The following is a 14140-nucleotide window of genomic DNA, read 5'->3' as shown; positions in this document are numbered from 1 at the left end:
GTTTAAACCTGGTTTAGAGCATTTTTAAGGTTATCTACTGGCCAACTCACAAAACCCCCCTCTGATGGCTGCCACCCTTGGTAAGTTCCTGATGCCCTCTACTATAAAAGGTTTGGGAACCTCCCTTTTCCTGTTTGTCTGTCAGGCCTGGGATCTGGTGATGAGATGGAGAGAGCATGGAGTGAGCATCAAACAGTTAGGTAACAAAAGGAACAAAAGAACCAGACTAAGCTATGCAAAATGTGTTTTGATCTGTGGGCCCATTATGTAACTATTTCTAAAGATGCAAAAATGATAAATATGAAATGAAAATATGATTAATAGAAACAAACAAAACTAGACCAGCTAAGCTAGCAGGCCCAAACCCCTGCTCCCCCTGTCACTCCAACCCAGAACCAGGCCCAGAGCCTGAGAACAAAGGACACAGGTTCAACCCACTCACAGGGCATGGGGTGCCACCATGACATTACTGACCACAAAATTATGTTTTCACTCACAAATTTGGATGTCTGCCTCATGACACTACAACTTCCCATGTAGACTAAGGACTAAACTGAGCATGTGCAGAGTGAATAAGGTGAGTCCTAAGTTGTTCCTGATTAGAACAATTGCAAGAGTTACAACTGCCCTGTGTTACAAGAGTCCCTGGTCTCCCCTACACTATTAACACCCAAGCGTGCCTGCAGAATGAAACTGTGAGGTAGACAGGAAGTGCACGGACATGGGTGTGTGTGGGGGTGTGAATAGTTCATAAGACCGGGGGGATCTGTGATTTTCGGACAGGAGAGGGATTAGCGGCCCATCCTTGTCGGAACGGGGTCATATCGGCCTGTGATTCCGTGATTGTGTGTGCATGTGATGGGGGGTGATACCGTGATTGTCTGAGCAGAAGTGAAAGTGAAACTGACAGGCTTTACTGTTCCTGTAACTCTCCGGGCAGCACACACACGCTCAGGAGCAGCGAGCGACAGAATGTCCGCAGCAAAAAAAGTGAATAAATCGGCTACATATTGACTGATGTTGATTAATTGGTGATAAGCTATAATCGGTTAATCTGCCGGCCGATTATTTGGTCGGGTTCTAATTTCCACACACATTACAACACAGTGACAGCAACAGTTCCAGTGAAGACAGTGAGGCAACAAATCTCAGGTCCAATGTGGTCTACAGGGTCTGTAAAGTCCACCTCTGCATGAACAGTGAGTGGACCTGCTTTGTTAGGTACCATGAAGTAATGGTACTAATGTAAGGAATGATGTTCAAAGGGATAATGTGGATGTGGACAGGGGTCTGGATCAGCACTCATGTTGGTCTAATGTAATAAAATGTGTCTTTAAGTGTCAAAAAAAGCGCTATATAAGTGTAATGTGTAATGATCTGACCTCACTCGGTCAGATCATCCACTCACACGGCTTCTCATATCATTGCTATGCTGATGATACCCAGCTCTATCTGTCATTCCCACCTGATGACTCCACAGTCTCAGCGCGGATCTCAGATTGTCTCTCTGACATATCTGCATGGATGAAAGCCCATCACCTTCAGCTGAACCTGTCCAAAACTGAACTGCTGGTCTTCCCAGCTAAGCCAACCATACAGCAGGACATCTCCATCACTATTGACTCCATACCTCTGGCTCCTACCAGTGTAGTACGTAACTTGGGAGTCATGATTGATAATCAGTTGACCTTCACGGATCATGTTGCCTCTGTCACCCGATCATGCCGTTTCACTCTGTTCAACCTAAGAAAGATCAGGCCATACCTAACCGAACAGGCCACCCAGCTCCTGGTGCAGACTATGGTTATCTCCCGTCTTGACTACTGCAATGCTCTTCTAACGGGCCTCCCAGCTTGTGTTGTCAAACCACTACAGATGGTTCAGAATGCAGCAGCGCGTCTGGTCTTCAATCAGCCTAAAAGGGCACATGTCACCCCCTTACTCATTGAGTTACACTGGCTACCCATAGCTGCCCGCATCAAATTCAAATCTTTAATCCTAGCCTACAAAATTCTCCGTGGGTCTGCTCCTGTCTACTTAGGTGCACTGATAAAAGCTTATGTCGCCCCACGACCACTCCGCTCGTCTGGGGAACGTAGTCTGGTGGTCCCCAGACCTTGTACAAGACAATCCAGGCTCTTTTCATGGGTCGTTCCACGTTGGTGGAACGCTCTACCAAGTGCTACAAGAACAGAGTCATCCCTGCCTATCTTCAAGAAGCTCCTGAAGACCCAGCTCTTCCGAGAGCACCTCCTGTCCTAGCACTTTCAAACATTCCATTTTAAATATTCTAATAAGGTTTTTCCCAGGACAACCACAGATTCTTCCAGGATTATCTCTGGACCTGCTGCGGTGGTCCGGCCTCTTCCCTGCCCTCATCATCACCACTCACTCATCCTCAACCGCCTCCATGTGTCTCCCCCTACTCCCCCCTTCTCCCCCTCTCCCCCAGTCTCTATCTCTATCGCTCTCTCTTTTTCCCCTTCTCTACTCTCTCTCTTTAACCCCAACTGGTCAAGGCAGACGGCCATCCTCCAGGAGTCTGGGTCTGCTCCAGGTTTCTGCTGTTAAAGGGAAGTTTTTCCTCGCCACTGTCACCAGTCACAAGTGTTTGCTCCTGGAGGATTCTGTTGGGTTTCTGTAAACTGACTTAGAGTCTGGTTTTGACCAACTCTATATATAAAATGTCAAGAGATAACTTTTTTTGTGATCTGGCGCTATATAAATAAAATTTGATTGATTGAGTGATTTAATTGGTTTTCCCCTGTAAGTCGCTTTGGAAAAAAGCGTCTGCCAAATGCGTAAACATAAACATAATGTATTATTATTATTATTATTATTATTATTATTATTATTATTATATTTTTCCACTTATGGGCAAAGAACCAAATATGGTAACTTCACTGACAGGACAGTAAAAATTTGCGAAAAATTTTACAAAATTAATAAAGTCTTGTTAGGTCCTCCAATAATACATTAAAGTTGAAATTTTGAATTTCAGAGTATTTCTATGAGTGTCATAGCCTGACCAGCTATCTGGTTTTCTCAGTGTATTCAATACTGAGAGAACAGTCTGGATCTGGGCCAATCACTATGAAATATGCTATGTCTATTCTATACTGAACCAATCACAAGTTTGGGGGGTGGATGTTTTGCAATTCGTCATATGCTACCAATTATGGGCCCCATGACAGCATAATTGTTCTGGACCCTACACAAATTTGCTATCTTATCAATCTGTTAGACCAGGGGGTATGTACGTGGGGGTGCGGTCCATACACAACGTCACTTACGCTACCATGAAAACAAAACCGAAACTAAACATGTTTTCAACGTTCGCGTCCTGACTTCTACACCTCTCTTATACAACGGATCTTACACAAAATGTTCACGACTTTAATATCCACTGGTCCCCCGCAAATACTGGGCCCCATGAATCTGTCATGTTTAACCCCTCCCCCCAGCCTTATCGGCACCCCAGGTGATATGTACCGACTTCTTTTTGTTGTGAGTCAAAGTCATTTCCAAATCCACAAATCTTTTTACAACTGTTGTCGGTTGATTAAAAAATAAGGGTTGAATTACAGATTACATCCTGTACTCTCAAGTTTTGTTTTGTTTTTTTTACAAAAGTGTCACATTTGTGTTATCTGTGATAGTTTACTCTGCGCCTGTTAGCCCCACCTTCATATTTGGATTCAAGCCCCGCAATTCCAGACGGATTTTTCATTGAGAAAGACGGATGGCTGGCCAGGCTATGAATGTCCTATAAAGGGTTGACTGCCTACACATAAAACCATGTATTGTTTCTTCTCTCACAAAGAACAAAACTCGCTGTTGCTGTATTCTACCAACATATCAGATTCATGTAGACTGTGGTTCTGTTCTGAACTGGCCTTGACAACCCTTTGTGAAAAGTCTGATTGTGTGCACACGGCACCTACAAAGGTCTGAACACACTCAGGATGCATTGAAAGCCAATCACTCAGGATGCATTTGGAGGCGGTCTGGGACACATATGTCCACATTGTCCTAGCTGTCTGAACAGGAACGCATCTCAGGACGGCGTACTGAAGGACTGCCTTGTCTGACTCGCTGGAAGTAACCTGCCAGAATAAGGCTGAATATTTCTATCGCACGGTAGCAGGGTTGTCATTCTCCATCCTTTCACCGTCTATGCTTTTCAAAGCCTCCTTCATTTAAGAACATCAACCTCCAAACCGCAACAACACCAAGAAAATGGTTTTGACAAAGACACCCACTTTTTTATGTCGGCTAAAATTTGCTTAGAGGTCTTATTTCTGTCTTTGTGCAGAAGAAATCAATAGAAGTGAATCCCCAAAGGAACTTTGTGTTGGTAAATGCAAGTTATGCAAATTTACAGGATTTCAGTTCTGTTGCAGCATGTTGATGGTCATATGAACTATGTTTTCAGGTCAAAAATGTCCATTTTCATCACAATTAATGCTATATTTTCATGTCACAAATGGCCAAGTTATATTTGAACTGAATTTACCTGAAAAACAAATATTCTATTCTTTTAGATTCCCCAGTTTTTCTTCATCAATTTTTATTCCATCCTACATATCACATGTTTTATTTTTACAGGTTGCAATATGGAGTATGGTGCTGATCCATCCTGCTTATGTTACGCCAATACATACATTAAGAATGTCACACGTCACTTTTTAACCTGTTTAACCCTGACCATATTTTCAGAGGAAAAACGCCTAAACAGACATACCCAAAGTAAATGAAGAATTACTTCACAATAATAAGGTTCATATGGATGTTCTTGGTGTCTATGGACATTTAGAGACCTCACAGAATCTATTCCCATTGTCTAAAATATTATATCTATTACTATGCCTGAGTAAACTGTAACAAACTAAAAGAGAAATTAGAATTTTTTATCCTCGCCTGTTTTTTTTTTTGGCTGGATTGACGATGATATGCATAAATTAATTGTTTGTGTCGGAGATTTTTAATAGCGTATATTTCACCCCACAAAGATTAAAAATCATGTTTGAACATTAAAGTTTGCACTAAAATACACTTTTGATGTACTTTTATTAACATTAGGGTCTAAACTTTGAGCAAAAGTTGAAAAAAACACCCATTGTTCTGATTTATTATATTTTTATAGTAGATGAATATTAATACAATTGTTTCGGCCCGCGGGCGGGCTGAGAGGGCTAAAGGGGTTAAATCAACAGTTTTCTAATAATAAGCATTTTTATAAAGAAATAACAATTCTATATTGTTATTTACTCTTTAGTATGATGATAAACTATACAATAAATAATTCTGATCCTAGTTTTTGCACAGGGATCATTAGTGTACATGGTGACATGGCTGACGAGCATCAGTATGATGGGATCTGTAACAACCATGTCACATCTGTCCACTGCCACATTTTGTGTTTTTGTGTCAGCTGTTATTGTTTTAGATCCACAATACTAACATTTATGAATAAGAGTAGAATTAGCAATAGTAAGTATATTAGTTTATTCCTAATAAAGTACTGGTGCTGACCAGAGCATCATGGGTAATGTCACGTCCGTCCACCAGCAAAAGATTTCACATACACGTGCTATTCAAAATCCAATATTTCGGAAAATATAGCTTCCGCTGTCAAATAATATCAGTAGTCTGTGCACAAATGGATTAGCATTATTTCAACACAGTTCTATGCATTTCTTACAACTTTTTTTTTTTTTTTTTTTTTTTTACTAAAATGGCCACTCATTTGACCCCCCTAAGTAAATTTTAGCCGATGTGCTTTTGTAGGGGATTGGTCATTTTACTTCTTCAAGCAAACATGTTCCACCAAAACAACTTTATTCCCAACATTATTATGCAAACGGACTACTGCAATCACTCAGCACCGTCCAAAAACTAGCCAAACAACCTGGAAAAGTTTAGATTCCAGAATGATAGTAGAAGGTGGTATATCTATCCACAGTGGTAAGAAGTGTGGATATAAGTCTGGCTACACTCATTTTCAGTGGGGAAAAACAGTATTTTAAAGATGTCAGAAAACTCTGAAAAGCATTGACTTTTCAAGTGCCTGAGGATGCCTGAATGATGCTCTGGGAATTTCAGCTGAGTACTTGTACTCATATCTTGGATACATGTTAATGCAGGGTTGGAACAGGGCTCAACAGTGACTCAGCAAACACAAACATACTGTATACTCCAACCTGCTGGTAAATGTTTGTCTTCTTAGCCTGTACAGCAGTGAAACTCTAGAAAATGCAAATGGGTACTAACGTGATCATCTATTACAGTGGTTCTCAAACGTTTTCTATCGGGCCTCCTGTTTGCAGGAGGAAATATTTCCCCCCACAAAATTGTAACAAAGGTCCAAGTATAACTTTTAATTTGAAAGTAACATCATTGTCAATTTCTAAGCATTCTTTTTATATAGGTCCGCTCCGCCCTTATCCACGCCTTTCCCACATCCGGATGGTGCCGGGACACACCACATGATAACTCAAACAACAGAATGAAAAATTAATTATTACCCTACATTGTCAACATATGTGCACCTATATCTCAAATGTAAGAATAAAAAATGAAGAAATCCAAAATAAACTAAACTGTGTCTGTGAAATGACTGACTGCAAATGAACCATGTACTGCAAGCAAAATAATATGACATGAAACTAATATGATGATGAGGATTTTAACGTAACATCCCTAAAATGAGTCTGAGGTGCTCTGATGTCAAAACATTAGTTCCACCAAGAAAAAACTTTATACTAAAAATGAATTAACTTCTTCACAATTTATATGGTCATTAAAATCAAAGCATACATCTACTACCGTCTTCTTTTTTAAATGCATTATAGTTTATTAGCTCACCAGGCTTTTGTGAATGACTTTGCAGAAAATTTATAGCAAGAAGAATCCTGTTTCTTCTGTTTGTAACACAGAAAATCAGTGAAAATCCACTGAATTTAACACAAGATTGACAAGTTTTACAACTCCACGATCGCTTGAAACTTAAGCTATGACTTAGATCAGGGGTGTCAAACTCATTTTAGTTCAGGGGCCATATTCAGCGAAATTTGATCTGAAGTGGACCAAACCAGTAAAATAATAATATAATAATATATAAATAATGTCAACTCCAAAATTTTCTCTGTTTTAGAGCAAAAAAAAAAGTACATTTATTATTATTTATTAGTATGAAAAGGTTTAAATCTACAAACAATCCTTTCCAAAGATGTGAATAATATGAACAAACTGAAAAAATAAGTGTAATTTTAACAATATTCTGCCACAGTTTATCGTTTACACATGTACATTATAACTTACAGATCACAGTGGATCTACAAATACACAAAACATTTAATAATAGACAGAATATTGTTAAAATTGAACTCACTTCTCTTAAGATATTTCAGGTTATTCATATTTGTTCAGGGTCTTCACTTTTTTTTTTTTGCAAAATTATACTTTGTTTTACTGTAAATACATGAAAATATTTACATTTATGAAGAGAAAAATTTGGAGTTGTCATTATTATTATTTATTATTATGAAACGGTTTCCATCTACAAACTATCCTTTCAAAAGATGTGAATAATATGAACAAACTGAAAAAATAAGTGTAATTTTAACAATATTCTGCCGCAGTTTATCGTTTACACATGTACATTATAACTTACAGATCACAGTGGATCTACAAATACACAAAACATTTAATAACAGACAGAATATTGTTAAAATTGAACTCACTTCTCTTAAGATATTTCAGGTTATTCATATTTGTTCAGGTTATTCACTTTTTTTTTTTTTGCAAAATTATACTTTGTTTTACTGTAAATACATGAAAATATTTACATTTATGAAGAGAAAAATTTGGAGTTGTCATTATTATTATTTATTATTATGAAACGGTTTCCATCTACAAACTATCCTTTCAAAAGATGTGAATAATATGAACAAACTGAAAAAATAAGTGTAATTTTAACAATATTCTGCCGCAGTTTATCATTTACACATGTACATTATAACTTACAGATCACAGTGGATCTACAAATACACAAAACATTTAATAACAGACAGAATATTGTTAAAATTGTACTTACTTCTCTTAAGATATTTCAGGTTATTCATATTTGTTCAGGTTATTCACTTTTTTTTTGTTGCAAAATTATACTTTGTTTTACTGTAAATACATGAAAATATTTACATTTATGAAGAGAAAAATTTGGAGTTGTCATTATTATTATTTATTATTATGAAACGGTTTCCATCTACAAACTATCCTTTCAAAAGATGTGAATGATATGAACAAACTGAAAAAATAAGTGTAATTTTAACAATATTCTGCCGCAGTTTATCGTTTACACATGTACATTATAACTTACAGATCACAGTGGATCTACAAATACACAAAACATTTAATAACAGACAGAATATTGTTAAAATTGAACTCACTTCTCTTAAGATATTTCAGGTTATTCATATTTGTTCAGGTTATTCACTTTTTTTTTGTTGCAAAATTATACTTTGTTTTACTGTAAATACATGAAAATATTTACATTTATGAAGAGAAAAATTTGGAGTTGTCATTATTATTATTTATTATTATGAAACGGTTTCCATCTACAAACTATCCTTTCAAAAGATGTGAATAATATGAACAAACTGAAAAAATAAGTGTAATTTTAACAATATTCTGCCGCAGTTTATCGTTTACACATGTACATTATAACTTACAGATCACAGTGGATCTACAAATACACAAAACATTTAATAACAGACAGAATATTGTTAAAATTGTACTTACTTCTCTTAAGATATTTCAGGTTATTCATATTTGTTCAGGTTATTCACTTTTTTTTTTTTTGCAAAATTATACTTTGTTTTACTGTAAATACATGAAAATATTTACATTTATGAAGAGAAAAATTTGGAGTTGTCATTATTATTATTTATTATTATGAAACGGTTTCCATCTACAAACTATCCTTTCAAAAGATGTGAATAATATGAACAAACTGAAAAATAAGTGTAATTTTAACAATATTCTGCCGCAGTTTATCGTTTACACATGTACATTATAACTTACAGATCACAGTGGATCTACAAATACACAAAACATTTAATAACAGACAGAATATTGTTAAAATTGTACTTACTTCTCTTAAGATATTTCAGGTTATTCATATTTGTTCAGGTTATTCACTTTTTTTTTGTTGCAAAATTATACTTTGTTTTACTGTAAATACATGAAAATATTTACATTTATGAAGAGAAAAATTTGGAGTTGTCATTATTATTATTTATTATTATGAAACGGTTTCCATCTACAAACTATCCTTTCAAAAGATGTGAATAATATGAACAAACTGAAAAAATAAGTGTAATTTTAACAATATTCTGCCGCAGTTTATCGTTTACACATGTACATTATAACTTACAGATCACAGTGGATCTACAAATACACAAAACATTTAATAACAGACAGAATATTGTTAAAATTGTACTTACTTCTCTTAAGATATTTCAGGTTATTCATATTTGTTCAGGTTATTCACTTTTTTTTTTTTGCAAAATTATACTTTGTTTTACTGTAAATACATGAAAATATTTACATTTATGAAGAGAAAAATTTGGAGTTGTCATTATTATTATTTATTATTATGAAACGGTTTCCATCTACAAACTATCCTTTCAAAAGATGTGAATAATATGAACAAACTGAAAAATAAGTGTAATTTTAACAATATTCTGCCGCAGTTTATCGTTTACACATGTACATTATAACTTACAGATCACAGTGGATCTACAAATACACAAACATTTAATAACAGACAGAATATTGTTAAAATTGTACTTACTTCTCTTAAGATATTTCAGGTAATTCATATTTGTTCAGGTTATTCACTTTTTTTTTGTTGCAAAATTATACTTTGTTTTACTGTAAATACATGAAAATATTTACATTTATGAAGAGAAAAATTTGGAGTTGTCATTATTATTATTTATTATTATGAAACGGTTTCCATCTACAAACTATCCTTTCAAAAGATGTGAATAATATGAACAAACTGAAAAAATAAGTGTAATTTTAACAATATTCTGCTGCAGTTTATCGTTTACACATGTACATTATAACTTACAGATCACAGTGGATCTACAAATACACAAAACATTTAATAACAGACAGAATATTGCTAAAATTGTACTTACTTCTCTTAAGATATTTCAGGTTATTCATATTTGTTCAGGTTATTCACTTTTTTTTTGCGAAATTATACTTTGTTTTACTGTAACTACATGAAAATATTTACATTTACGAAGAGAAAAATTTGGAGTTGTCATTATTTATGTGTCATTATGATCGTATTTTACTGGTCCCGTCCACTTGAGATTGAATTAGTCTGAATGTGGAACCTGAACTTAAAGGATTGTTAATATCTTCGTGTAATTTTTCCATTTCACAAATTCATCCCAAGGGCCGGACTGGACCCTATGGCGGGCCGGATTTGGCCCCCGTGCCGCATGTTTGACACCTGTGACTTAGATCCTGTTGATTCCAGTCCAATATACTTTGCTAATAATCTTATTATGTTTTCTGTTTCAGGGCTGAAGGTACGTGAGGTTATGATAAACGTGTCCCGTCAGCAGGTGGAGGATTTCCACGGCCCAGAGGACTACTGGTGCCTCTGCGTCGCCTGGAGTCACCTTGGAACTTCTAAGAGTCGCAAAGCCACGGTTCGCATCGCCTGTGAGTATAAAGACACCTCTGACATCAGTGTGTAGATTTACGTTACAATTTCATCTGCCTGTATGTTACTCAATAGATAGATAGATAGATTTACTTTATTAATCCCCAAGTGGAAATTCAAAATACAAAATGCAGTCACACCACATCAACAATCAATAAATAAATAAATTCAGAGTATAAGTAGCTAAGAATAAGTTAGATTAAGAAGAACATAGAATTAAAAGACAAAATGTGTTTTCTACCTATCATGTAAAAACATAAAAACATAAAATCAGGAGAAAGATCATTTTCACAAAGAAAGAGAATTAAAAAAAATAACTGAGAGCAACTATGCCTCTGTGCATAGAAAGTGATAAGTTATGCAGCATATCTTTTGACAACATAATCAATGATTTTGCTTTTGCGAAATCAAGACAGAAAATGTTTTAGGTTGTGACTTTTAGGATTCTCTAATATAATTTTACAACACATTATTTATTATTGAACATTATCAATAAAAATGACAGGGGAATATATTTCCAATTTTTCTTATAATTCAAAGGCATATTTATTTTAAAGCTTTGAGACCAGCTGGTGTCATTTAAAAAGGGGTGGGGCCTCAGGGCTTTATGTAGTTTAGGTCCTCCCCTAGTCTAAATCCGGCCCTGGGTGAGAGTGGAGGTAGTTTCGTAGGATTATATGAACCAGCTGAGATACACTGCAAAAATCTAAATTTTACCGAGTCTATTTTTCTCGTTTCTAGTCAAAATATCTCATCACACTTAAAATAAGACAAAATCACAGAAAGAGTAACTGTTCAGTGAGATATAAGAACTTCAAGAAACTTTCAAGAAATCTTACCAAGATAATTTTTACTTGCTCCATTGGCAGAGTTTTTTTTTTTTTTTTTTGCTTGAATTAAGCAAAAAAAAAAAAAAAAAAAAAAAAAAAAGTTGAATTAAGCAAAAAAAAAAATCTGCCAATGGAACAAGTGAAAATTATCTTGGTAAGATTTCTTGAAATAAGATTTTCAAGATCAATTGTCTAAAAATAAGTTCTTATATCTGACTGAAAAGTTACTCTTCAGGTGATTACAGAGGTCGCGTTAACCGAAAATATTCCATCATTGACAGATTTTTTTTTTTTTTTTTAAATGACGGAAAATTCTGAAGGCCGTCCGTCATTTTGACAGATTAAAATACTGAGGGTAATCTACCAAAGAAAGTTTTCACACAACACTGTGAACAGAACCTTCTCGCAGAATCGCTGGTCTGTCTGTCTCTGAACAAGTCATCCAACATTCCATACCAGCATCCTACCTGTATAGAACCAACAGCACCACTGTTCACCTCTAGGCTGAATACAACAGCTGTACTTCAGTCACATGACTCACCGTTAGTCCACCTGTAGTAGACCCCCTGTCCAGTTGGTGCCAGTGTGCACATTAATCAGTCAGTGTCCAGTCTTGTCTCGTTGTTTAGCTAACTTTAGCCAAAATTCGATGCTACTTTGCTAGCGCAAAATGTGAAGACAGCCGACTCTCCTTAGTTATTTTAAAGCCCAGTAAATGTGATGGCATTGATAAACGCAGCGAAAAAAGAGGGACTGATGCGGTGAAGGATGACGGACAAGCAAGGAATATGCCAGTTCTGATGGCATTTGGTGTGTTATATGTACGCATTTTCTACCTTTCATGTGTTATTTGATGGCATGTCAATTTGTGCCCAGATCTGTGGTTCACATAACCTGAACCCTAACCCTCTGTGCATGGGATATGACACTGTGTGAACAAACACAAGGAAAGCTTAGAATGTCAACAGATAACACACCAATTAAAAGTGGTGTATATAATTATGCGAGTCGTGATATTACGTTGGTTTATCAGCCAACAGCAACTACAGCTGCTGCATCATTGAGATGTTTTTGAACATTAAATACTACTAAATATATCTCATTATCATAAGAAAATAAAAATTTGAAATGACGGATAATAATAGATGAGTTTCAATGTTTACTATAATTCAATGTTGACCTCTTTTATGGGCCTAACCTTTGAAAATTTGATTTGTAATATTGTTGGATGAATAAAAACCCCATTTTTGAAGCCTTTAATCCTGTCTCCTTGCTGCGTTACCCCTTGGTCCCTATCACATCATACCCTTACAGACTATATTCACTTATTTCAGCTGCTCTGTTTGTTATCATGTGCAAAGTGTTATTTATTCAGGTTTACTGAATATACTACTGGATATATCTCATTATCATAAGAAAATAAAAATTTGAAATGACGGATAATAATAGATGAGTTTCAATGCTTACTAACAACAGTGATGCGCGCGCAACTCGGAGGCAAAAACACCAGTACCAGCTACCAGCCGGCTCACGTACACCTCCAGGCTCTCCCCCGGAACTCGTGAACGAGCAAATATGTTCACTCTAAAACTGTCCGTTAACTGTTTCTGTCCAAAAGCCGATCCCATCTTCTCTTTCACGGTCGCATAATTTGACTTAACCACATCGGGAAGGCTGTCCCATAGTGGAAAAGCAGACTTGTACAGAGGCGTGGGGAGCAGAGGTTGCGCTAGAAATTTTTGACGTCATTTTGACGGACAGGGTCGTAAAAATTCTGTCATAACATTATTATCCGCCATTTCAAATTTTTATTTTTTAATGATAATGAGATATATTTAGTAGTATTTAATGTTCAAAAACATCTCAGTGATGCAGCAGCTGTAGTTGCTGCAGGCTGATGAACCAACATGATATCACGACTCGCATAATTATATACGCCACTTTTTTTTTTTTTCTCTTTTCTTCTTATTTTTTTCTTTTTTTTTTTTTTTTTTTTTTCTAATTGGGCTCAGCTGGCTGACAGGCAGCTGTCTGTACCGATAAGGCAGCAGCCGACACCAACTGTACTCCCAGTCATCGTTGCCCATTTTTCTAACACCTTTGCTTGTGTATCCTCTTTTATTTGGACATTTTACCAGGGAGTATCTCACACTACTTTTTTTTTTTATTTTTCCTACTTGTCTTGTCCAGCGTTCTAACAGTAGAATGGTAGTCTGGTTCCTTTTGGTGCTGAACAAATTTGCTTTGCCAAGGGTAACTTCATAAAGTATATGAAGCGCCCTTTGATATTCTACTGTGTTTATTATGAGTTTTGTTGAACATCAACATATACGCCACTTTTAATTGGTGTGTTATCTGTAGACGTTCTAAACTTTCCTTGTGTTTGTTCACGCAGTGTCAAATCCCATGCACTGAGGGTTAGGGTTTGGGTTATGTGAACCACAGACCTGGGCACAAACCGACATGCCATCAAATAACACATGAAAGGTAGAAAATGCGTACATATAACACACCAAATGCCATCAGAACTGGCGTATAACTTGCTTGTCCATCACCCGTCACC

The 14140-nt window shown here is 36.0% G+C and overlaps 1 protein-coding gene across 1 annotated transcript in view; it reads left to right on the top strand.

The window, feature by feature from the left end:
• The window catches only part of unc5db (unc-5 netrin receptor Db), an 816925-nt gene that overhangs the window by 451200 nt on the left and 351585 nt on the right, over nt 1-14140 (top strand). The window contains exon 3 of the mRNA XM_030144147.1: nt 10603-10746. Within this exon, the coding sequence (XP_030000007.1) occupies nt 10603-10746 (144 nt within the window). The remainder of the gene's footprint in view (nt 1-10602; nt 10747-14140) is intronic.

Source organism: Sphaeramia orbicularis, chromosome 9 (assembly GCF_902148855.1).
Source record: "Sphaeramia orbicularis chromosome 9, fSphaOr1.1, whole genome shotgun sequence".
NCBI classification, from domain to species: Eukaryota; Metazoa; Chordata; class Actinopteri; order Kurtiformes; family Apogonidae; genus Sphaeramia; species Sphaeramia orbicularis.
The sequence above is the reverse complement of the archived record's forward strand: the minus strand, read 5'-3'. Positions and strand labels throughout refer to the sequence as shown.